The sequence below is a fragment of the Symphalangus syndactylus genome, chromosome 7, assembly GCF_028878055.3.
Source record: "Symphalangus syndactylus isolate Jambi chromosome 7, NHGRI_mSymSyn1-v2.1_pri, whole genome shotgun sequence".
NCBI classification, from domain to species: Eukaryota; Metazoa; Chordata; class Mammalia; order Primates; family Hylobatidae; genus Symphalangus; species Symphalangus syndactylus.
The window spans coordinates 61,542,789-61,567,030 of record NC_072429.2 but is presented as its reverse complement, the minus strand read 5'-3'; the positions used below and the strand labels follow the sequence as shown (position 1 = coordinate 61,567,030).

Below are 24,242 nucleotides of genomic sequence, written 5' to 3'. Positions count from 1 at the left end.
AATTTCCCCCATAAAAGATGACTTTGCAGGGCTGTTTCAAAATTTGTCAAAGCAATATATTTTAAGGTAAAATACTTTGATCTTCTTTAGAACCTGTTATCTGTCATGCGATGTTATACTAAAGTCTGGTTGGAATTTGGTATCTTATTGCTCCAAAGAGTCTGTTTATCAGTCTCAGGAGCTCTATTTTAATGTAAATGCTGGTCATTGGTGTCTACAATCCAAAAGAGAGAAGGGCATAATGAGTCATGTCCAGTTCCCCCTTCTCATCATGGCCTGAACTAGTTTTTCAGGTTTCTTTGAAATCCCCTGGGCCAAAGTGAGGGTCTACCCAGTTGGTTAAGAGACTTAGAATTTTAATTTTGGTTTACATATTTTAAACCTCATACCCTGGGGAAAAAGTTATTTGCAAAGTAAATAGGACTCTAAATTTTGTGTTCTGTCCCCACCCTGCCTAGCATAAGTGTGTGCCTATATAAGGGTGTCTGTGTGTGTGAAATCGTACTAGAGATGTGATATACCAACAAATAGAGACACGCCGGCAGCACTACCATGTCAACTTAAGCAGCTGTGTCCATAGTGGCCTCTGAGATGCTGCTTGGGGTCTGAGGTCTATCCCTGATCCCACTCCACCACCAACCCTGACAGCTGGGTTGCCTCCACCTGGAGGAAGTGGCACCTTTTCTCACCTGCTGTGGCCCCAAGGGTGTCTCTGTTGAAGGGTTGACACTTCCTGTTTCACACCAGCAGTGGGGGAGAAAGTCCTGCCCCTTTGGGGTCAGAACGTTGGGTAAGACCTTACTTCTCTCTTTCTCTGGTCCACGTCTGCCTCTAGCTGCCTCAAAGCCCTGACTTACGGAAGGCATCTGTTCAGCTGACTGGCAGTGGAGGAAGAGGCAGACACTTGGTGACTAACTCCTTTTCTTCTCGTTGTACATTACAAAGGCCACTGTGGATGACTGGAAGTCTATCTATCCAGCCAAACAAGATAAGGCTGCACATTAACTCAGGAAGCATTATTATTAATATGTTCTGTGTACCTAGACTTTTCATTGTGTACAAGATGCCGAGAGTTTCACCAGAATCCCCCACCCCCAGGATTTGCTCTCTGACCCGGCAGTTCTGTGCCTCCTCCCAGGACAGCAGTGGGCTCAGCACGGTCTTCTTTGTCATTGGCTTCAGGCACAGGCGTTTTCAGGAAACAATCGCCTTGCTCCACACTCAGAGTTTTGGTCATGGTGCACCCCCACAGGCTCCCGTGTCCCTGTGCTCAGTAAACCGCTTTTTAAAAATGAAAATGAAAAACACAGAAACAGCACAGGTAGAAAATATCATCATATGTTTTCACTGAAGGCAAAAAAAGAAACTAAAAAATGTGCCTCAGCCATGCTATTTGAATCAAAGAGCACGAGAAACATCAGCACATCTCAGCTTAAGTCAAGAGTACGGAAACCTCACTGACATCGTCTCTTTACATGATTAGTCTCATTTTTGGTAATAGGGATGCTTTTTATTTCAGATTTCCAGTAGCTTCACACATCAACTTTCTAAGACAGAGTTAGACATCAGCACTGGATGAAAGAGACAGTTTAAATTAGTTCTTTGGTGTCGGCAGGTGGTTTAGAAAGTTGGGGCATTCTTGTCTTTGTTCACCCCTGGGCCTGACATTATGATGAAGAGAATCACACGGCCTAAGATGAAGAGAATCTCCTCATTTGCTTTAGAACCAAAAGGTTGTATCGGTTTCCCAAGCCCTGTGAGTAATGGCTCCAGGCCCAGAGCCGTGATAGAGAGGGAGAGGAACTGGGGCCTGACCCTGTATCCCCTGCCTCCAAGCCATGAGGCCCACAGGGTCCTGACCTAAGTTGCAGGAAAAACAAGCTCAAGCCATGTGTTCCAAACAGTTGATGGGCTAGGAATTCTTCCAAGGTGTTTGGAGAACCTTCCTCACCTGCGCCTTCCCTCACCCCAGCTCCATATGGAGCCTCCTCCTCCCTGCCTGGGCTCCTTATGCTGGCCCTGCACATCTTACTCCTTCTTTTGTTAAGCTGAGTTGCATCCGGACTTCCTCCCCAACCATTATGATGGTAACAGTCCACCTGTGAGGTTGCGCAAAGGCAACATGTTGAGACTAAGATTTTGTTGCAGTCCTAAAATAGCTTAAGCTTTCAAGCCTATGATCTAGTGCTGTGCTTCTCAAACTCTAAGCTCTGGAGGCTGGGAAGTCCAAGATCAAGATGCCAGTAGATACAGTGCCTGGCGAGGTACTTCTTTCTGTGTCCTCACATGGAAGGAGGTGGAAGGGCAAAAAAAGGGTCAAACTCTCTGTGAAGCCTATTTTATAAGGGCCTTAATCCAATTCATGAGGGAGGATGTCTCATGACCCAATCACCTCCTAAAGGCCTCCCCTCTTAATACGATTGCATTGGAGATTAAGTTTCAACATGAATTTGGAGGGACACATTCAGACCATAGCACCATGCATTTGCAATGGGGGTAAGATTGCCCCCAAGGGAGCAAAAATTGATCCCTTAGAGGTGATAAAAATCTTAGATATTACAATAGTTTGTGGCCCTCCAAAGTTCATACCTACCTAATACAACCTTCTTTCCTCATATTTAATTTCTCCTGTTAAGGATGCCTTAACTTTTAATTTTAATTTTAATTCAGTAATTCTTCCTGGAGGAATAATAATGAAAAAAAAGTTTGAGAAACAATGTTCTAGACAGAAACAACCTAAACAAAGTTTTGCATGTACTTCCTGAAGTGGGAGCCAGAACTTGGCTTGGGGAGAGCTTGTGATTCCTTTTCTGAGGGGTGAAATTTGGGCTTAACAACAATGAGAGGAAACCTCAGAAGTCTCTTTTTATCTTCTCAGAGAAGAAGTACTCTCTCAATGAAATCTTTGGGTTCCAGAAGCATTTAGTTATCTCTTGGTACTGAGCTGTCTTGTGGGTCTGACATTCTGGAGTGTGGTGTTAGAAGCATGGACTTTGAGGTCAGACACACCTGGTGTAAATGGGAGCATTCCCCTTCACTCTGCGGCTTTCAACTGGTTCTTTAATTTCTCGAAGCCTCATTTGCATCTGTACAGTGGAAGTAAAACCTACCTGGTCAATTTGCTATTAAGATGAAACATGAATTGAGTGTAAAGGATGTGAAGCAGTGTTTGGTGTATAGTAGGTGTTCAATTAGTGGTGGGGAAATGGTGGTTATTAATATCCATCTACCTACCCACCTACCTATCATCATCATCTTAGTAAAATGTCCATGGGCACAAAACAACAAAACAATCTTCTGAATCAAACACATCCTCTTCTCATCAAGCTTGATCAACTCCATGTAACTCCCACAGAAGTCAGGCTTTCCAAGCTACTGGAACAATAGGAAGTGGGAGTTCCTGGGGACAGCTGAGCCTTGGTTTATGTATTTATGTGACAGCTCTTTCTGTAGTGCTGAACGCTACATGGCCCTGGAAGAGGAAGAAGGTATTCCATGAAAAGTTGGCCATACATTCAATCAGCCAAAGGAGTCTCTGATTTCTTCCTGCTGTTTGAAATAGAGCTGGATTTACTTTAGCTGTAGTAAATAGACCACCTTCAACAACAACAAATTAAGGTTTTTAAAAAAATAAACCAAGAAAGAACAATACACAAAGACCAGGGAAAGAATAAAAAGAATGAATTAATTTTATATAAAAGGAGGGTTGTGATATTTATGATCTGAAAAGCAAGTCATATCTGAGAGCTTTTATTTTGCTCCCATATTCATTATTTATTCATCTTGGCTAATGCTGTTGTTTCTAATCCTGTCTTGGTGAACGCTTTTATTACTGTTTGGAATCCGAGCTCCTTAAAGCACTCTGGCATGGAAAAGAAGGCCAAAATACACTAGGCTTGTTGCAGGTCTGTTATTATTTCTGAGAATCATTTTTTTAAATGCACTCAGATTTATGCAAATGCGGGATGTAGGTAGGTGTGACAAAAGCCTTACTAACAAGTCCCTGGAGTGCTTTTTGTAATGAGTTGATCATCACTTGTGTCCTTGCTGCTGTGTGGGAGGCTGGGTCCCTGCCATCACGCCCACCTTTGTGGCCAATCAACAGCCTTGGGAGAGGGGCCAGCACAGGTTCCTGGTTGCTATTGTCAACTGCGGTTTCAGGCCCAATTTGGGACTTCAGCCAGCTTTGGCTTCCTTGGGTTCTTGGCCCAGTTTATATATAATTATTGGAATGTTAGGCAGATAAGTGTCTAAGAGCTAAGAATTTTTAAAGGCTACACTACCATGGAGTGGAGCCTGGAGGCTGGGACAGAGTCAGCTATGACCGCTCAATTGCTGCTGTCTCATCTGGGCTCCCGTAACCAACTCTGGTCTGTTTGAGCCAGGCATTGTGGCTCTATCGCCAAAAGCCTACTTTGTTATAATCGTACACTCCTTTCTTTCACACATGCTTAGCCTGATCTTCGCTCTCCACTTTTCCCAGTTTTACTGGCTTTTTCTAACAAGTCTTGTTGAACTTGGGTTACCAGCAGACAAAAGGAAACAGAGGCAGGGCTCCTCTCTCCCAGCTGCCACCAAAATTGCCACCCTGTGTCATCCATTTCAGTAGTGCCCACTCTAGAAGGAGCTATCCTGAACTTCCTGACACCCTCACCATGCCACTCCCTGCTGTTTCTAGGCAGGAGAGGCTTCCTAGAGGAAGTCAGACTCAGAGGAGCTCTGCCCTCACCTGGTTGTCACCACTGCCTGCCTTCTGTTGACTTCCCATAGAGGCTGTTTGAATATTTTCCAGGGTCAGGTAAAAGTTGTGCATCTCCCCAGTGCTCAGGGTTTGTGACAGTTGGGAGAAAGGCAGGGGACACGAAGTCACTGCTCTCCAAACCTGCCCTGTCCTTTTCCTGCTGTCTCTCTGGTTTCTGCTCTGCTCAGCCCCTATCTCACTTCTCAAGTTCCTCATGAAATGAAGCCTCCTGCTGTGCTCAGTGCTGTGCTGTGCTCAGTGCTGGGATGGGTTCATGTTCCTGCAGAAATTGTGGTCAGGTAGTCAGGTGAGGAGCAGGGAGCACTGGGGGCGCATGCACACCTGGCAGGAGAGGGTGTGCCAGGCATGGCTTCTGGGAGAAGTAAAATCTCAGCTGAGACAGGCAGACTGCATAGGTCGGGTGAAAGGGGCAGGGAGGGAATGAGCGTTCCACAAAGAGGCAGGGGGTGTAGAAGCACAAAGGAGGGGGTCGTGGTGAGGAGGTGGAGGGCTGAGCGGGGGCCGGGTCATATGGGGTCTTGGCAGCAGTGCAAAGGAGCTTGGACCACATTCTTTGTTTCCACTCAGAAGTGAAATACTGGACTGAATAGTCTTTGAGACTGATGTAGGCCACACTGATTATTTTACTTGAGATTTTTGTGACCATGAGAATGTCATCTGCCAAATCCCTGCAGTAGTGGGCTAACAAGATAGTATTCTGGTCATATGAAAACCCCAGCCCATTTCCCAAAGGACTTACTTTGTCTCTTATAAGAGGTTTGGTGACAAGTTTGAAGGTTCCAGTGTATACAAGTGAGAATAGAAAAGATATTTTCAGCCCTGGAGGTGTTTATCGACTGGCTAACATGACAACACTGAGAGCATTAAACAGCATAAAAATAATGACAAAGCTGTGATCAGCAGCTGCAGATGGTTTTTGTACACATGGACCATCTAGGGCGAGTAAAGGGGAGTTCAGGGAATGCCCACGGGGCAGAAGGTGAGGCCAGGGATTGGCCTAGAGGGGAAGCAAAGGCAGACCCAATACCAAGGAGCTAATCTTTTGCTAAGCAACGTGGTCTGGAACTGGCGGCCTGAATTGCTTGATAACCAGGGATGCTGTTGCAGATGACTGGGGAAAGTCAGATCTTCCAAGCTGAGCCACCTGCAATTCAAGGTAGAATCTGGCAGAATACATTCATTCCTGTGTGAAAAATTCGAATCACAGTTTTCTGTAACTGCTTACCAGATACACTACTACTTGGCTTTCTTTCCTTCTTGCCCCTTTTCCTTGCTTCTTACTTCCCTCCCTTCCTTCTCTCTCCTTTCTTGTTTCCTTCCTTCCTTCATTTCCTTGTTCCTTCCTTCTTTCTTTGCTTGCTTTCTTCCATCCTTCCTTCCCTCCTTCCTTTCCTTTCTTCCTTCCTTCTCCTTAACTTTATAATTTGGTAATGTCTTCCTTAAAAACCTGACTTTGGAACGATACTATACTTTCTATTCAGCAACGAGTAGTAGTTTTGCCTCCCTACGTTATTGTTGTGTTTAAATCCTGGATTCTTTCCTGCTGTCATACTTTGTCATGAGAGTGAATCTTGCCGGGCGTGGTGGCTCATGCCTGTAATTTCAGCACTTTGGGAGGCTGAGGCGAGTGGATCACCTGAGGCCAGGAGTTTGAGACCAGCCTGGTGAAACCCCATCTCTACTAAAAATACAAAAACTAGCATGGTGAAACCCCGTCTCCACCAAAAATACAAAAATTAGCCGGGCATGGTGGCGTGTGCCTGTAATCTCAGCTACTCGGGAGGCTGAGGCAGGAGAATCACTTGAACCTAGGAAGCGGGAGGTTGCAGTGAGCTGAGATCATGCTACTGCACTCCAGCCTGGGGGACACAGTGAGACTGTCTCAAAAAAAAAAAAAAAAAAAAAAGTGAGTCTTTGTGATTATCCTGGAGGGAATGTGCAGAGAGAACTTGGAGAACCAGTTCCATGGGCTGTTGATTAACCTGACAGAAATGACATCCTGTTCTTGATACCTTAATAATTTATTTGTATTAGCACGTCACTTTCTCCAACTCTATTTTCATAGCTGGTTCAGGCTGCCATAAGAAAATTCCATAGACTGGGTGGCTTAAACAAGAGACATTTATTTCCCACAGTTCTGGGGGCAAGGAAAGCCCTGAAAGGTTTCATGTCTGATGAGGGGCAATTTCCTGGTTCATAGATGGCACCGTATAGCTGTGTCCTCACATGGTGGAAGGGGCAAGGCAGCTCTCTGGGGTCTCTTTTACAAGGGCACTAATCCCATTCGTGAGGGCTCCACCCTCATGATCTAATCGCCTGCCAAGGCCCTGCCTCCTAACACTATTGCCTCGGGGTTCAGGATTGCAACATTTGTACTTTGGGGTAGGGGGTGGGGAAGGGGACACAAACATTCAGACCATAGCATCTGTCTTCTGATTTGACAAACTGGCATAGTAACATCTATATATCTACATGGATGAATTTAGCAGGGTCTTAAAAAGATTCTTCACATGTTAGAAAATGTTAAGACATGTTCCTATTTTTTTTTTTAAAGATGACCATTATTGGAGATTTGGCAGAGTTATTTTAGAAAGGGCTCAAATGGTGATTGCCGTTACCCACTGTCTTTAAAACCTGAATGATTGAAATAGTATACATGAAAAGACTTCAGGAATTCATAAGTTTTCTGGTTTTCCTTGATGGCCCTTTCCAGTCACCTACCCTACATATGAAAATGAGAGCCTATTTCTGTTTCAGATTGCAGAGGGAATGGCATACATCGAGCGGAAGAACTACATTCACCGGGACCTGCGAGCAGCTAATGTCCTGGTCTCTGAGTCACTCATGTGCAAAATTGCAGATTTTGGCCTTGCTAGAGTAATTGAAGATAATGAGTACACAGCAAGGGAAGGTATGTTCCAGTAATGAACTTTAGATGTTTTATTATTGTGTTTTATTTTGTTTTTGTCTGTTTTTGACAAAGAAATTACAGTAGTCATCATTAAGAAAAACTTATTTCGTACAACATTTAAGCTGTACCATAATTGTCTGCTTATGGTTCTATTCTAATAGTTTCTAGAAGGTACTCTCTTGATTAATTCCACATGATAATTTTGTTAGGCTTACAAATGCTATCAGTTGTATTTCAGTTAAGCAATGCAAAACACAAATAGATTCAGCCAGATGAAGATTCTTGTTTATTTTATATTGTTAAAGTTTTCACTCAAACAATGAATATACGGGGCTGTGGAGAAAATATTTGTAACATTAATTCTATGCTCTTTATTCCGGCCTTTTAATTACAAATTAAAACATGAACATTATCATACACACAGAACTAAATATAATGCAAAAAATCTACTTCTTTATTTTCCCACATTCTGTATTATATATGTGAACCAAAAATGCACAGAGAGGCCTAAGTTCCCCAGCCTGTGGCACACTGTTGGGGGGCCGAGCATGGTCGGGGCTGCATGGGCCTTTCTTGGGCTAGGATTGCCCATGTGGTTATGACTGAGGATTCTTATGCTCTCACCCATGAGAGCTGAGCAAATATTTTTACAGTGCTCACTCTCTTCTGGAAGAGACAAGCACTCTCTTGAAATTCCTAAGCATTGTTGAACAAGGATTATTATTATTTCATTTTTTTGAGATAGAGTTTCACTCTTGTTGCCCAGGCTGGAGTGCAATGGCGCAATCTCAGCTCACTGCAACCTCTGCATCCTGGGTTCAAGAGATTCCCTTGCATCAGCCTTCCAAGTAGCTGGGATTACAGGCATGTGCCACCACTCCTGGCTAATTTTGTATTTTTAGTACAGAGGGGGTTTTTCCATGTTGGTCAGGCTGGTCTTGAACTCCCGACCTCAGGTGATCTGACTGCCTCAGCCTCCCAAAGTGCTGGGATTACAAGTGTGAACCACCACACCCAGTAAGATTATTATTTTTTTTAAGGACATGTTTGTTATTTCTGGAAGAGGTAATAAGCAGATTGATTTGTTTTGATTTGTTGAACATCTATCTCCTGCTTCCATCATGTGTAGGATGGTTCCCCTCCTGCCTCAAGCTTATGTTCTCGAAAGTGGATTAACTTATCCTTGACCTTAATGATTATCCCTAGCGAAAAGGCTGGCAAAGGAGAATGATCTAAAGAAAAAGAGTTAAAAAAATAATAGCTAAACTGTATTGAGCATTTATAACGTGTAAATGGGCTTTTTATACATTATTTCATTTATCTTTACAATAATTCCATATGATAGGTGTTAATATTATACTCATTATTCCCAATTTACAGAGGAGGAAACTGAGAGATTCTGCAGCTTTTTGAGGTCCCACAGTAAGTGATAGAGCTAAGATTCAAAGCCAGGAAATCCAGCTTCAAAGTATCTGAACTAGAATTGATTACGCTGGTTTTATTGAATTTAACAAGCTGAGAGTTTCACAAAAATAACTGTTCTCAGGCAAAGACCATGGCTTAGTGCAGAGCACAAGTTCTAGATCTAACAGCAGCCACTTCCTGGCGCATCTCAGGATGACAATAATGATGCTTACCTTCACTGGTAAGTACCATTCATTGGTACCTTCATTACCATACTTGATTGATGTTTACACTGTGCCAAGCCCACAGATCAGCCCATTTAATCCTCACAGCAACCTAGGAAGGTTTTGTTGTTTCCTCAATTTACACGTGGAAGCACCAAAGCTGCACAGAGACAGCAAGTGACTTGCCAGGATCACGCCAAGCAGAAAACAGCAGATGTGGGATTCAAACCAGGGCTGTGGGGTGCCCAAGCCAAGCTCCAGCCATGGTCCTGCCTGCTCTGCTCTGCACACTGCTGCTCCAGGCAGGCAGGGGTTAATGCAGGAATGTGTGCCATTGCCTCACATACAACAGACACCCAGGAGATTCTCTACTGTCCTTACTGTTCTTACTCCGATTTCTAATTTGTGTTGGGGACCAAAAAAAAATTTTAAGCAAAGGCATAATAAAGGCAAATATTTTTCGTAAGTGGTAAGTAGAAGCCCCTAGCACCCTTCCAGGGTGCCGGAGTAACAGCCTGTGCCTGAGTCCCCGCCTTCCTCAAGGGGACCCTGCATGTCCCCTTGGGCCGGGTCTGCCTGTCCCCAGTCTGTTGGCCTCACCAGCTCCTTGTGAGAAACGTAGTTTCATCATGAGCTCGTTCTCTATTTTATACTATGTGTATGTGTTACTTATTCAAAATAAATGATTGAAATAAAAAAAGAAGAAAGTATGGTCTGGGTGCGGTGGCTCACGCCTATAATCCCAACACTTTGGAGGTCAAGGCAGGCGGATCACCTGAGGTCAGGAGTTGGAGACCAGCCTGGCCAACATGGTGAAACCTCATCTCTACTAAAAATACAAAAATTAGCTGGGAGTGGTGGCACACACCTGTAATCCCAGCTACTTGGGAGGCCAAGGCAGGAGCATCGCTTGAACCTGGGAGGTGGAGGTTGCAGTGAGCTGAGATCGCATCATTACACTCCAGCCTGGGTGACGAGAGTGAAACTCCGCCTCAAAAAAAAAAAAAAAAAAAGAAAAGAAAGTATGGGGTCACATGTTCATGACTTTTTTGTTTAAGTTTAAATACCCAAGTGAGAACCACATATCTTCTTCCTTAGGTGCTAAGTTCCCTATTAAGTGGACGGCTCCAGAAGCAATCAACTTTGGATGTTTCACTATTAAGTCTGATGTGTGGTCCTTTGGAATCCTCCTATACGAAATCGTCACCTATGGGAAAATTCCCTACCCAGGTATGGTTTACTTAGCTATTTACAATCAAGCTGTATAAATGAGAAAAACTCAGGTTGCATGAAGGCATTAAAAAGTAATAATTACTTCATCTACCCAATAGCAAAGGATAAGTACTTTGAGCCAGAACTTGATTTTCATGGGCCGGGCGTGGTGGCTCACGCCTGTAATCCCAGCACTTTGGGAGGCCGAGGCAGGCAGATCACCTGAGGTCAGGAGTTGGAGACCGGACTGACCAACATGGAGAAACCCCGTCTCTACTAAAATTACAAAATTAGCCAGGCATGGTGACGCATGCCTGTAATCCCAGCTACTCGGGAGGCTGAGGCAGGAGAATTGCTTGAACCCGGGAGGTGGAAGTTGCAGTGAGCTGAGATCACACCATTCCACTCCAGGCTAGGTGACAGAGCGAGACTCCATCTTGAAAAAAAAAAAAGACTTGATTTTTATTTTCACTATCTTTAGCATAAATTGTTCTAAGAGTGCTTAGACACTTCTTTGCCTTCTTATTTTGAGTGTGTGTTCTTTTTCTGTACTGATTAATTCCACCACATACTAGAATGTTCCTGGCATGGTTGTCGGTGTCGAGATGAGGATGGATAGACACAGGGGCTCCTCCAAGGCAGTCCCCCGACGGAGGAGGAAACCCACATGGAGACGAGGATTTCCAACGCTTGGTTTTGTAATAAGTGCCCTGGAGTCGCTCTCTCTTCAGGAAATAACCACCTTTGTTTATCAGTGGGAGGCCCTTCTGCTCTTTAACATACTGGTATCAGTGAGGGCATCATTCAGTATTTATTTCCAGATTCCTAACACCTGAAGCCTGCAGAGCCAGATTCCAACCATCCCTCCCTTTTTCCATGGTCTGTGCTGGCATGGTTAAGAAGAGAGATTTCGGCCAGGCGCGGTGGCTTACACCTGTAATCCCAGCACTTTGGGAGGCTGAGGTGGGTGAATCACGAGGTCAGGTGTTCGAGACCAGCCGGCCAACATGGTGAAACCCTGTCGTTACTAAAAATACAAAAAATTAGCTGGGCGTAGTGGTGGGCATCTGTAATCCCAGCTACTCGGGAGGCTGAGGCAGGAGAATCACTTCAACCTGGGAAGCAGAGGTTGCAGTGAGCCGAGATTGCACCCCTGCACTCTAGCCCTGGCGACAGGGTGAGACTCCGTCTCAAAAAAAAAAAAAAGAAAAAAGAAAAAAAGAAGAAGAGGGATTTCTCCCAGAGCCTTCATATTTTCATTCATGTTTGACTATTAACAAAATTTGCATGAGGGGAATTTAAAGTTAAATTTTTAATGTTTAAATCATTCTCCTATTCAAAAAATATTTGAGTATGCTAGGCACTCTCAGCTGCTAGGATGCCATGGTATCTGCCCATGTCCTTGAGAGTGAATATTGTAGTGGGGAGAGACTGATGATTATCAAACACACAGCCAGCCTGTAGGGTGGTGAGAGTGGTGTGGAGCCTGCATGGAGTGGCTTAGGGATTGGCGAGTACTCACAGAAGGGGGTGGGGAGCTGCTGGTTTTTTTCCATGGTCCTGGCAGCAGCAGGGACTCACAGAGGGAGGGAGCCTTGGGCTCTCTGAGGTCTGCATGTCCCCATGGGGAGAGCAGCCAGAGCATGGGCTTGGCCAACAGGAGCAGGAGGCCAGCGTGGTTTGGGCCTCTGTGAGTATTTGATGGATGGATGGGTGAATGAATGAATGAATGAATGACTCACCTAGGCCATTTGATCTCTAGACAGTCAACGGATGAGAAAGAAGGCTATGTAGCTGGGGGTTAGAGTGGCTCAGGGAGAGACTTACTGGCCATGTAAGAGCAGCCCGTCTTACTCTGCTGAGATGCAAACCAGGGAAGGCTTTTGGACAGAGCAGCCACACAGTCTGCGTGCTCCCATCACTACTGTTGCATGTGGGGATGAGCCACAGAGAAACTGGGGCAGGGACCAGCTGGCAGCTGAAAGCCTTTGGGTGGTGTCTGCCTGCACAGTGGACCGGCTGTCCCAGGAAATCCCTTTAGTGCCAACATTTCATCTTCCAGCTGCTCTAGATACTAAGATTAATGAATTAACACTGCTGCAAAATGGAAAAATATTTCTAATCAGCCCCAGTGTCTGATGTTATATATCTCTATCTCCATCTATGCCTACATCTCTTTCTATAATTTGTCTGTAGAGAAAGATTATATAGTCAGATTATGTATATAATCTGACACCTGATAAACATATAATCTCATAAAAAAATGTTTTGTGATATGCGTGGTGTGCTGTATGTGATGTGCCACTGTGGCCCCTGAGGCTTGGAGAAGGTGATTTGGCCCCTCGCTGGTGGCAAAGCTGCTCTGAGCCCCACATCCATGTGCCTCCCAAGACCCCTCAGCCAATGTGCACAGTGCCCAGGATTTGGAAATATTTGGGGCGAAAAATCATTTTTTGAAAAAAGAACCAGCTGGGCGTGGCAGCTCATGTATGTAATCCTAGCACTTTGGGAGGCTGAGGTGAGTGGATGACCTGAGGTCAGGAGTTCGAGACCAGCCTGGCCAACATGGCGAAACCCCATCTCTACTAAAAATATAAAATTAGGCTGGGTGCAGTGGCTCACACTTGTAATCCCAGCACTTTGGGAGGCCGAGGTGGGCAGATCACAAGGTCAGGAGATCAAGACCATCCTGGCTAATATGGTGAAACCCTGTCTCTACTAAAAATAAAAAAAAATTAGCCAAGGGTGGTGGCGGGCACCTGCAGTCCCAGTTACTCGGGAGGCTGAGGCAGGAGAATGGCATGAACCTGGGAGGCGGAGCTTGCAGTGAGCCGAGATTGCACCACTGCAATCCAGCCTGGGTGACAGAGTGAGACTCTGTTTCAAAAAAAAAAAAAAAAAGAATAAAATAAAATAAAAATAAAAACTAGCCAGGTGTGGTGGTGCATGCCTGTAATCCCAGCTACTCGGGAGGCTGAGGAAGGAGAATCGCTTGAACCCAGGAGGTAGAGGTTGCAGTGAGCCAAGATCGCACCACTGCACTCTAGCCTGCGCGACAGGAAGGAGACACCATCTCAAAGATTAAATTAAATTAAAAAATAAAAAGAGAACCAGTAGAAAAATGGTGAGAATCATAAAAATGTGTTTCTCTCTGTATGGAAGAACACACCAGAATCCATTGACTAGCGTGTTCCCTGATTGGCTTGTCCCTGGAAGGACTGGGGATGTGAGATATCTTCAGGAGATCGGGATCAGTAAATTTTTTAGTCACGAGAGTTGTATGTTACGAGAGCCTCTAGCATTAGGGTTATAAACATAATCAAGCAATCCTATTTACTTCGTATGAGAAGACTTGATTCATAGAGAGCATAGAAATCGGTTAACATTGCCAAAATATGCCATTTTCCACATGGTTATAAAACTGCATATGGGAGAGAATCCACTGACGAATGGAATTATCTGAAAGTACTTTCTTTACGCAGTAAACTGCTGGCTGTTTTTGTTTTTTGGATTTTTTTTGAGACAGAATCTCGCTCTGTTGCCCAGGCTGGAGTGCAGTGGCACGATCTCGGCTCACTGCTAGCTCCACCTCCCGGGTTCACACCATTCTCTTGCCTCAGCCTCCCAAGTAGCTGGGACTACAGGTGCCTGCCACCACGCCCAGCTAATTTTTTTTCTGATTTTTAGTAGAGTCAGGGTTTTGCCGTGTTAGCCAGAATGGTCTTGATCTCCTGACCTCGGGATCCTCCCGCCTTGGCCTGCCAAAGTGCTTGGATTACAGGCACGAGCCACCTCACTCGACCTGTTTTGTTTGTTTTTAAAGTACTTTAGAAGTTATACAGGCCAGGTGTGGTGGCTCATGCCTGTAATCCCAACTTGGGTGGATCACTTGAGGCCAGGAGTTGGAGACCAGCCTGGACAACATGGCCAAACCGTGTCTCTACAGAAAATACAAAAAAATTAGCCCGGCGTGGTAGCCAACGCCTGTAATCCTAGCTACTTGAGAGGCTGAGGCAGAGAATCGCTTGAATGCTTGAACCCAGGAGACAGAGGTTGCAGTGAGCCGAGATGCGCCACTGCACTCCAGCCTGAGCTACAAAGCGAGACTCTGTCTCAAAAAAAAAGAAGAAGCCATATCATATATTTAGCTTTGTAAAATAAAAAGGAAATAAAAGAAAGGAGGAAAAACAAAAAAGAAAAAAGAAAGTCACATATAAGGCAAACTCATTTTTAGAGGAGATAGAAATACTAAGATACTATACTGAAATGTTAGTGTTGGGTCAAGAGATAATAGGTTATATTAATTTTCTTCTTGATGAATTTCTGAAATTTCTAATTTTTTTACAATGATATTGTTATTAAATATTTTATTCTTTTTTTTTTTTTGAGATGGAGTTTCACTCTTGTTGCCCAGGCTGGAGTGCAATGACGCCATCTCACCTCACTGCAACCTCCTCCTCCTGAGTTCAAGCAATTCTCCTGCCTCACCCTCCCTAGTAGCTGGGATTACAGGCATGTGCCACCACGCCCAGCTAATTTTGTATTTTTAGTAGAGGTGGGGGTTTCTCCATGTTGGCCAGGCTGGTCTCGAACTCCCGACCTCAGGTGATCTGCCTGCTTCGGCCTCCCAAAGTGCTGGGATTACAGGTGTGAACCACCATGCCCGGCCTAAATATTTTATTTTTGTCTAAGTAATATATGCACATTAAAAAAGTAGTACAGAAAGACTTCTTTTTTTTTTTTTTTTTTTTTTTTTTTTTTTTTTTTTTGAGACAGAGTCTCACTCTGTCGCCCAGGCTAGAGTGCGGTGGTGTGATCTGGGCTCACTGCAGCCTCCACCTCCCAGGTTCAAGCAATGCTCCTGCCTCAGCCTCCCGAGTCGCTGGGACTGCAAGTGTGCACCACAACGCCCAGCTAATTTTTGTATTTTTAGTAGAGACGGGGTTTCACCGTGTTGGCCAGGCTGGTCTTGAACTCCTGACCTCAGGTGATCCACCCACCTCAGCCTCCCAAAGTGCAGGGATTACAGGCATGAGCCACCGTGTCCAGCCACGAAAAGACTTCTAATGAAAAATTGCCCATGCCTGTGGGTGCTCCTCAAAGTAATCTACTTTCGGGAATTTTGATTCCTTATTCTAGCGTTTGCTGCATATAGTTCTAAATATTCTTCTTGTAACTTCTCTCTCTTAATTAAGTTTTTTCCACTTATTATTAGATAAGGATATGGCCACATACTTTTATTTTTCATTTATTTATTTATTTGACAGGGTCTTGCTCTGTCACCTGGGCTGGAGTGCAGTGGCATGATCATAGCTCACTGTAGCCTTTAATTCCTGGGCTCAAGTGATCCTCCCGCCTCAGCCTCCTGAGTAGCTAGGACTACAGGCGCATGCCACCACACCCAGCTAATTTATAAATTTTTTGTAGAGACAGGGTCTCACTATGTTGCCTAGGCTGGTTTCTAACTCCTGGGTCAACTGATCCTCCCTCCTCAACCTCCCAAAGTGCTGGAATTACAGGTGTGAGCCACCACGGCCAGCCAGCCACATGGCGTTAAATTCAAGAGATACAAAGAGGTATAAGCTGAAAGGTCCCCCACTCTATTCCCAGCCACACAATTCTCTCCCCATAGGCAACCAGTGTTCTCAGTTTCTACTTTACAGACATCCTATAAGGGAAGTCATACAGTTTTGCCCTAATGTCTGGTTTATTTCACTCAGCATAACCCTCAAGGTCCATGCATGGTGTGGCCCATGTCTTCAGCCTTTCTTCTCACTCCTGGTCTTCCATACCACACTTTCCCCACCTCCACTTGGGCCCGGCATTCCCTGCATGAAGCTTCTCCATTGTTTCTTTTGGTATTTGCCTGGGCACTGCCAAGTGGGCTCCAGGTACTGTCCTGCCCTCAGTGCTGGCCTCCCTCCCTCGTGGTGTATGCTGACCACACAGTGTGCGCCTTCCCAGGCTGAGTTGGGATGGGCCGCCTTGCCTGTTGTCAGTGCCTCTCTCTGCAGGCACGTTGGTTGCACTTTCTTCCTCTTGGCTCAGACCACTTCTTCCTCTGGCTGCCAGGTGTCTCTTAGCATCATCAGACATGGAGTTTAAGTTTCTATTTCTTGTTCTCTTTTTTGTTTTGGGATGAATTACAGAAAAAAGAAAATAATGGGGAAGAGGCAAAAGATCTTTACTTCATTGTCTTAAAACCAAAACTACGATTATATTTCTCTATGAATTTTATACAGAAAAAAAGAGGGGTCTGACTGGGCATGGTGGCTCATGCCTGTAATCCCAGCACTTTGGGAGGCCGAGGCAGGTGGATTGCTTGAGGCCAGGAATTTGAGACCAGCCTGGGCAACATAGCAAAACCCTGCCTCTACAGAATAATTTAAAAATTACCAGGGTATGGTGGTACGCACCTGTAGTCTCAGCAACTCAGGAGGCTAAGGTGGGAGGATCACCGAGCCCAGGGAGTTTGAGGCTGCAGTGAGCCATGATTGTACCATGTACACCAGCCTGGGCAACAGAGTGAGACCCTGTCTCAAAAAAAAGGTGGGGGTGTCTTGTTGGGGTCCTGGTTGGGATCTTGTTTTGCTTTGTTTATATAAAGCAAAAGGTTTGAAAGTGAAAAAATTTTCTGAAGCATCATGTCTTTTCTGGCTGTTTCTGACCAGATATATCTAGCATCTTAATGCCAGCTGAATTATAATCAAGAAATTTGTCCTGCTGCAAACGCTCACCTTGGTCACAAGCAAAGCTCAGAAAATAATAATAGTAATAATAATTTGCCCTTTTGGAAGGAGTATGATTGGGTGGGAGACTGTAGTCCCAGGGTATCTAGCTCTTCCTGATACACATACACACAAAGGGCCCTGTGTGACTGAAGACTGTCATAGTTTGTGGTGCAGCTGTGCTCCTCCCTGTCGCTAGCTGTCTGTTCCTTTTCGCTACTGTACCACATTTTTCTCCTTCTTCTGCTCCTTTACCAACTTGTAGTCTCTGCTGATTTCTACCCACTCCAGATGCCACCTTCTGCTCCCCACCACCTCCCTGTAGTGAAAGCATTGTCCCGACTGGGCTGTGTGCCATTTGAGGATGACGCTGTGTCTTAACTATCTCTGCATGTCTCAGAGCTCAGTGCTAGTTCATGACCCGTGGTGAGCACTCAGTAAGTGCTTGTTGAAAGGAGGAAGGATGGAGAATGAAACTGTGTGCCTTCTAAGGAGATCACCAGCCAATAGGTGTTTGCGTTCTTTAACTTAGCAACAGGCCACTGCCAACTATCACATGTAATCTTAGGGTCTGGTTGAGGTCCCTCTCCTCTTCTATTTCTTTCTTTCACAAGACTTGTCATTTAATAGCGGATTTTATTTATTGCTTTACTTGTACATAAAAAGATAGGCTTCAGATTCCCTTCTTCCAATTCTTCTTATCAAGTCGAATTCCCCAAACAGGGTGGAGCATGTCCAGCCTTTACCAGCATCGAGAGTCCTTCAGAGCTAGGAGAACATACTGGAACCAGGAAAAAAAAAATCTGCTGTGGGGCTAGGGTGACCTAGAAAGCTTTATCTTCTGCTGTCGCTGCATTCTGACCTTTTATGCAAATGAGGGATCTCCAGGAAGGAAGTGAAAGAGATATTCCAAACTGAGTTTGCAGGTCCAATTGCTATTTATATTATACTGTATGTTAGTCCTCCCACCACGATCCCAGAATTTCACCCAAGAAAGTAGAAGTATACACAGATCTTTCTTCTGAAATTTATCCAAGTTTTAAGAGCCAGAGCAATGCTGAGGCCATATTATTTTGTGGAGACTAAAACTCTCAAATAAACAGGATGATACAAACCTGTCTTTGGCTTTAAGCAATGAGAATCAAATGAAGTCTTTTAGTTAGAAAATTCTAGTCACACAAATATTTGAAGATAGTGTTTCAGAATTAGACTCAGGAAAATTGAATCGCTGTATAAATAATTCTCAAGAGATCTGAATCATTATAAAGTTTGCTTAGATCTTTCAATTTCAAAACAAGGGCTCTTCCAAGACAGAAATGATCATGTCTTCTTTGAGCGGTTTAAATTCAGGAAAGGTCACTGTGTCCTTAGATGAAAAAAGGTAAGTTAAAGGCAGAGGATCTCAAAGCTTATTGGCCATAAGCCATTGTGAGAAATACACAGAAACCTACCCTGTATATAAAGCAAACGTTTCATAAAACCATATTGACCTTTCCTATGTGCAGTGCTTTCTGACCTTTTCTGTTTTATTCTGTTATAATTCATTTTTAAAAATACTGGTAATTGGCTGGATGCGGTGGCTCCCGCTTTTAATCCAGCACTTTGGGAGGCCGAGACGGGCAGATGACTTGAGGTCGGGAGTTTGAGACCAGCCTGGCCAACATGGTGAAACCCCGTCTCTACTAAAAATACAAAAATTAGCCGGGCATGGTAGTGGGCACCTGTAATCCCAGCTACTTGGGAGGCTGAGGCAGGAGAATCGCTTGAACCTGGGAGGCGGAGGTTGCAGTGAGCCAAGATCGCTCCACTGCACTCCAGCCTGGGTGAAAGAGGGAGACTCTGCCTCAAACAAAAAAAAAAAAGAAAAAGAAAATACTGGTAGTACCCTAAAAAAATCAATTTGTTGATCCCAAATGCAGATAGTGCCCCGCAATTTGAAAAACACTGATTAGAAAATACATTCAAAAGAAGGTTCTGTTTCAAATCTGGTAAAAAAAAAACCATTTCCCCTGAAGCTGCCACTTATTTAGAATCCTTCCAGTGACCACTGATGGTAAAATCTACAGCTTTGAAAAAGAGATAGCTATGGAAAGGAAATTCATTGTGAGGAATGGAGCCCCTCTCATATGCCAGATATTGTATATACTTTGCGTGACATACAGTCTTCTTTAGAGAAGTTCACATCCTACAGAACAGGGTATCCACAAAATATGCAAAACATACAGGTGTGGATAGATACTGCTAGATGAGCACATAATTAAAGGATTAATCTCCTTTATCATGCAGGAAAATGTTATTATTATAATGATCTTTTTTACCCCTTAAAGCTATTCTCAGGATCAAAGATTGACAGTTCAGCTTCTGAATTACCCGGAGATATTTGACCACATTAAAAACATTCTATATTACCAGGCCTTTTGCAGAGCTCTAGAGGAGTAATGAGCACCTTACTTCTCTCCTGGAGGTCAAGAATATGCAAATCCAGAGTCAGAGTGAGCTGTCACTCTGGCCAGGTACTGCAGATTGGAACAGTTAACTGCATCTGTGAAGTAGCTCCACTTGAGACTATGATTGGGGTTCAGTTTTCCTCCTCAATTAATATCTTGCTCTTAAAAGACAGTGACATCCACAAGATATGTAGCACAAACTACAGACAAGTGTCCTTCAGATTAACTGAACCATCGTTATTTTCCAAATTAATCCCTAAGTTTTTAACTATTTGGCAAGCATGTAACCAATTTGTTGGGCTGACTTAAGGATGCTGACTTTAAGTAAATGAAAATACCAATTATTAAATGAAAAGCCAATTTTTGAAAAATGTCTGTATAAGATAATATGTGGTAAAATTATTTTTTTCATAAATATACTACAGGTTGAAGCTGAAAGCATGCTACCCTGCAAACGTAATTAAAGTTGAGAGTCAGGATTAGATATGGGTGACTTATCTGAAATGTGAGGCAAGTCCAGTATCCTTTTGTTATTAAAGAGAACATGGCTGTGACTCCTACTTAACAAATTCTGGCAAACTGAATGCTGTCTTGATCCCCTCCATGCTAAAATGTATTTATTGAGTTGCTTGTAGAAATTTCCTTAGCTTCTATATTAGTTGGCAAGGGCTGCCATAACAGTACAACACACTGGATAATTTAAACAACAGACATTTATTTTTCCAGGGTTCTGGAGTTTCCAAGTCCAAGGTCAAGGTGCTGGCCGGGTTGGTTTTTCCTGAGGCCTCTCTCCTGGACTTGTAGATGGCTGCCTTCTCCCTGTGTCTTCACATGGTCTTTCCCCTGTACTAGTCTGTGTTCTAATCTCCTCTTATAAGGATACTAGTCATATTGGATTAAAACCCACCCAAATGGCCTCATTTTAACTTAGTTACCTCTATAAAGGCCTTATCTCTAAATATGGTGCGGTCAATTCTGAGGTGTACTCGGGGTTAGGATTTCAACCTAGGAATTTTGGAAGGATGCTGTTCAACCCCTAACAGCCTCAGTAAAGCTTGTTTCAATCATGGTTGCAGGATGTGAGGAGCAAAAAGACCACTGCAGTGCTTGACCCTCTGCCAGGTTTCTAAACGGCATGGGTTTTTGTTTTTTTCCACCCTAGGGAGAACTAATGCCGACGTGATGACCGCCCTGTCCCAGGGCTACAGGATGCCCCGTGTGGAGAACTGCCCAGATGAGCTCTATGACATTATGAAAATGTGCTGGAAAGAAAAGGCAGAAGAGAGACCAACATTTGATTACTTACAGAGCGTCCTGGATGATTTCTACACAGCCACGGAAGGGCAGTACCAGCAGCAGCCTTAGAGCATAGGGAGACCCGTCCATTTGGCAGGGGTGGCTGCCTCATTTAGAGAGGAAAAGTAACCATCACTGGTTGCACTTATTATTTCATGTGTGGGGATCATCTGCCGTGCCTGGATCCTGAAATAGAGGCTAAATTACTCAGGAAGAACACCCTCTAAATGGGAAAGTATTCTGTACTCTTAGATGGATGCTCCACTCAGTTGCAGCTTGGACTTGCCCTCAGCAGCTGGTAATCTTGCTCTGCTTGACAACATCTGAGTGCAGCCGTTTGAGAAGAAAACACCTATTCTCTCCAAAAAGGCACCCAACTAGCTCTCTGTTTACAATTGGACATAGGACTCAAAGTTGCAGAGACCATTGCAATGAATCCCCAATAATTTCAGAACTAAACTCATTTATAAAGCTAAAATAACCGGATACATAGCATGACATTTCTTTGTATTTTCTCTATGCTTTGGCTTACTCGTTTAAAAAAAAAAAAAAAAAAAAAAAAAAAAAAAAAAACTAATCCAACCTGTTAGATTTTGCAGGTGAAGTCAGCAGATTAAAAATGTCTTTCCCAGATTTCAATGTTTTTTTTCCCCCTACCTCCCAAAATCTGAGACTGTTAAAACATTTTTCTTCTATGAACACTGCTCAGACCTGCTAGACATGCCATAGGAGTGGCATGCACATCTCTCTCTCTTCCAGCAGGAGGAGCCCGTGAGCACGCACAGCTGCCCTGTCTGCTCACCCGAAGGCACCGGGCTCACCTGGACCTCCCAGGAAAGGGAGAAGAGCCTCAGAAACTGCTCTGTGTTTAGAAGGAATCTTTTTAAGAGTCCAGCTTTTTCATTTCCACAATTTTCTATGTCCAGATTTGTTTTGACAATGTAGTTTGGAAGAACTAAGATTCTAATCTCTGAAGAACCTCGTAGGGCCTTCTAAAACATGAGTTTCCTTTGTTGCTTCAAAGATTTGAACATTGTTAAAGATCATGCATTAATTTTAGCTGTACTCTAGAAAGCCAAAGTGCCACATTCGGGGCTATTTTTATGATTCAGCAATCTTTTCTAAATTGTGTAGCATGTGTATGAGACTATTTATACCCAAGGATATGAAGGAACATAAGTGACTGCGAGGCTCTAATAAGCCATGGTAGCAGGAGGTTCAAAGCAGTTCTGCTCACTAAATTTTTCTCCTGTAGGCTTTGAATGGAAACTTCTGTATCACATGATATGTTTCACTTATGCTGTTGTGTATATACCTAATATTTCTATTTTTGATTTTATTTTAATACACCTCGTCCAATAACATCTCAAGCTTTTTATTTGCATTTACATTTTCAGCTGTGGTCAGTGTAAAAATTGGTCATCAGCTGGGGGCAGGGTGGTTAGAAGTGATTCAACAGAGCTACATGCTTTAAACTTGCCCAAGTTCTACCTCCTTCCTTTGAACATTTCAGATTGGAGAACCAAGGAGTTGATCACCTCAACGCCTAAACATCCGTTTATGGGGGCCAGATAGAATTTGTTTTCAAATAGGCTTAACAGGCATCATTAAAATTTCATTCTGTGTGTTTTGTTTCGGCTTGAGGTGCGTAGAAGATGGGATAAAATATTCTACTTTTCTCTAAATTTTAACTTTGTTTCCTATGTGATTTTTTAAAATGTCCTTTCTAAAATATTCTAAAATTATTGATTCACAAGTGCCATGTTCACAATGATAGAATATTATCGTTACATAATGTCTGCACAGTTGGTCCCTTGATTCAGTGGTAAGTTTTCTGTGTACACCCCCCTGCTCGCATTTTATTTCAGAACCACAAGTATTACCCAATATGTTACATGGAGAGGAACTACAAAGAATCCCTAAGGCAAAAAGAAGTCTCTAGAAAATGACTAGAGGTTTTTCTTTTTTAGCATAACAAATTTATTTAAAGAAAATTATTAAATTTATCTTCACCTTGTTTTGCTTCTCCCAGTTCCTCCTCTTCTTGCCATTTTCCACTTGACTTTCCCTCTCAATCAAGCATGTGATCCTTCCCTTCACCAGCTTGGGCCTCATCTCTGGTGTCCAGCATGTGTGGAAGTCACATGTTCCCTTGATGAACAAACAGCACACGCAGTCTCTTTACTTAGCGATAGGTTTCCAGCCTCCCTGTGACAGACAGGCATAATGAGGGGCTGAATAAGTGTTTGTGGCATTTTCGGGTCTCCAATGGTGTGCAAAATGGCTCATGTCATCACACCTCAGGTTATTGTAGAGAACTGGAAAGACAGAATCCATACTCCCTACCTCCAAGATTCTGACTTAGCTGTTGTGCAGCGGGAGATGTATGTCAGTCTATTTTAAAAGCTTCCCCAGTCAACTAGACACAGTGGCTCATGCCTGTAATCTCAGCACTTTGGGAGGCTAAGTCAGGAGGATCACTTCAGCTCAGGAGTTAGACACCAGCCTAAACAATACAGCAAGTCTCTGTCTCTACAAAAAATTTTAAAAATTAGCTAAGTGTGGTGGCACACACCTGTGGTCCCAGCTACTCGGGAGGCTGAGGTGGGAGGATTGCTTGAGCCCAGGAAGTCAAGGCTGCAGTGAGCCATGATCGTCCCACTGCACTCCAACCTGGGCAAGAGTGAGACCCTGTCTCGGCCGGGCGCGGTGGCTCAAGCCTGTAATCCCAGCACTTTGGGAGGCCGAGGCGGGCGGATCACGAGGTCAGGAGATCGAGACCATCCTGGCTAACACGGTGAAACCCCGTCTCTACTAAAAATACAAAAAATTAGCAGGGCGTGTTGGCGGGCGCCTGTAGTCCCAGTTACTCGGGAGGCTGAGGCAGGAGAATGGCGTGAACCCCGGGAGGCGGAGCTTGCAGTGAGCCGAGATCGCGCCACTGCACTCCAGCCTGGGGGACAGAGCAAGACTCCATCTCAAAAAAAAAAAAAAAAAAAAAAAAGAGTGAGACCCTGTCTCAAAAAAAAAAAAAAAAAAAACAAACAGGAACAAAAAACCCTTCCCTGGCGAATATAATGTATGCTCAGTCTTGAAAGTCACCATTTGGTTTGACCCATATTACAAAGCCCAGCCTTCTTTTTCCTCAGATGGTTTCATTTCTCAAAGGGGAGTGGAAGAGAAGGAAGGAGGAAAAAAAATGTGCCTTCCTTCCTGGTGAACATGAAGCTCACTGAACCTAAAGGAGACTCACAGGCT

At 43.9% G+C, this 24,242-nt stretch overlaps 1 protein-coding gene across 4 annotated transcripts in view; it reads left to right on the top strand.

The window, feature by feature from the left end:
- LYN (LYN proto-oncogene, Src family tyrosine kinase) overlaps positions 1-22,348 on the top strand; it is a 142,948-nt gene extending 120,600 nt beyond the window's left edge. For all 4 annotated transcript variants that reach the window (XM_063643300.1, XM_055286375.2, XM_055286376.2 and 1 more), the window contains 3 exons: positions 7,520-7,673; positions 10,400-10,531; positions 20,851-22,348. In XM_063643300.1, coding sequence (XP_063499370.1) covers positions 7,520-7,673; positions 10,400-10,531; positions 20,851-21,053 — 489 coding nt within the window. In that variant the 3' untranslated portion in view covers positions 21,054-22,348. The remainder of the gene's footprint in view (positions 1-7,519; positions 7,674-10,399; positions 10,532-20,850) is intronic.
- The last annotated feature ends 1,894 nt before the right edge of the window (positions 22,349-24,242 follow it).